The sequence below is a fragment of the Sinocyclocheilus grahami genome, unplaced genomic scaffold, assembly GCF_001515645.1.
Source record: "Sinocyclocheilus grahami isolate Dianchi unplaced genomic scaffold, SAMN03320097.WGS_v1.1 scaffold1748.1, whole genome shotgun sequence".
Classification (NCBI taxonomy): domain Eukaryota; kingdom Metazoa; phylum Chordata; class Actinopteri; order Cypriniformes; family Cyprinidae; genus Sinocyclocheilus; species Sinocyclocheilus grahami.
Window position 1 is genome coordinate 87,922 of NW_015506927.1, and position 1,103 is coordinate 89,024.

Below are 1,103 nucleotides of genomic sequence, written 5' to 3' on the forward strand. Positions count from 1 at the left end.
TGTCAGAGACAAGATTGTAGATCTGCACAAGGCTTGAATGCTTGGGATACAAGACCATCAGCAAGAAGCTTGGTAGCACATTAAGGTCATGGAGAGGCCTAGCCCGTCTCCAGACCTCAATCCTATAGAAAATCTGTGGAGGGAGCTGAAACTTCCAGTTGCCAAACGACAACCAAGAAACCTTTTAGAGAGGATATGTAAAGAGGAGTGGATCAAAATCCCTCCTGAGATGTGTGCAAACCTGGTGACCAACTACAAGAAACGTCTGACCTCTGTGCTTGCCAACAAGGGTTTCTGCACCAAGTACTAAGTCAAGATTTACTTGGGGATCAAATACTTATTTCACTCACTGAAATGCAAATCAACTAATAACCTTTATATAATATGTTTTTTCTGGATTTTGTGGTTGGCATTCTGTCTCTATACGTTAAAATAAACCTACCATAAAAATTACAGACCCTTCGTTTCTTTGTAAGTGGGCAAACTTACAAAATCAGCAGGGGATCAAATAAATATTTTCCCCACTGTATATAAAATTATAAAGGTGCATATACACACACATACACAAGCTGACCTGCAGGGCGGCACTCTCTGCTGCGTTACAGGGTCACACATGGGCACAAGCACCGTACACGCAAAGAACATGAGATATTTGTAGCAGTTTGTCTGAACGAGTGCAGGAAAGAGCGAGGACTCCCAGCTCACAGACGTCTCCTTCTGAGAGTGATGACCCAGATAGTTGGGAAAGTGGGTGGAGTTATAGGGCAGATTCATGCAGATCTCCAGAGAGATGGGCTCACAGTCACCTGACACACACACACACACACACACAATCGTGCAATGGTGTCAAAGTACCATTGTGACACACAAACATTAACACTAAATCTAAAGCAATCATGGGAAACTCTGCAGCGCTCTGTTTGGCTAGAGGTCAGAGGTCAGTTGTCTCACTCACTGCAGTTGTTGCCAGTGTTGCGCAGGTCACATGACGTGTTTCCATGACAGCCAGAGGAGCAGGAGCTTGAAGTACAACTGGACTGACCAGGAGGACACAAACCCTGAGCTGAGAGACAGAAAGAAAGTCGTGAACAATAACTTGGAAG

The 1,103-nt window shown here is 44.5% G+C and overlaps 1 protein-coding gene across 1 annotated transcript in view; it reads right to left on the reverse strand.

The window, feature by feature from the left end:
* The window catches only part of LOC107572417 (atrial natriuretic peptide-converting enzyme-like), a 41,648-nt gene that overhangs the window by 21,782 nt on the left and 18,763 nt on the right, over positions 1 to 1,103 (reverse strand). The window contains exons 11-12 of the mRNA XM_016258849.1: positions 956 to 1,063; positions 575 to 806 (exon numbers count right to left, since the gene is read on the reverse strand). Of these exons, the coding sequence (XP_016114335.1) occupies positions 575 to 806; positions 956 to 1,063 (340 nt within the window). The remainder of the gene's footprint in view (positions 1 to 574; positions 807 to 955; positions 1,064 to 1,103) is intronic.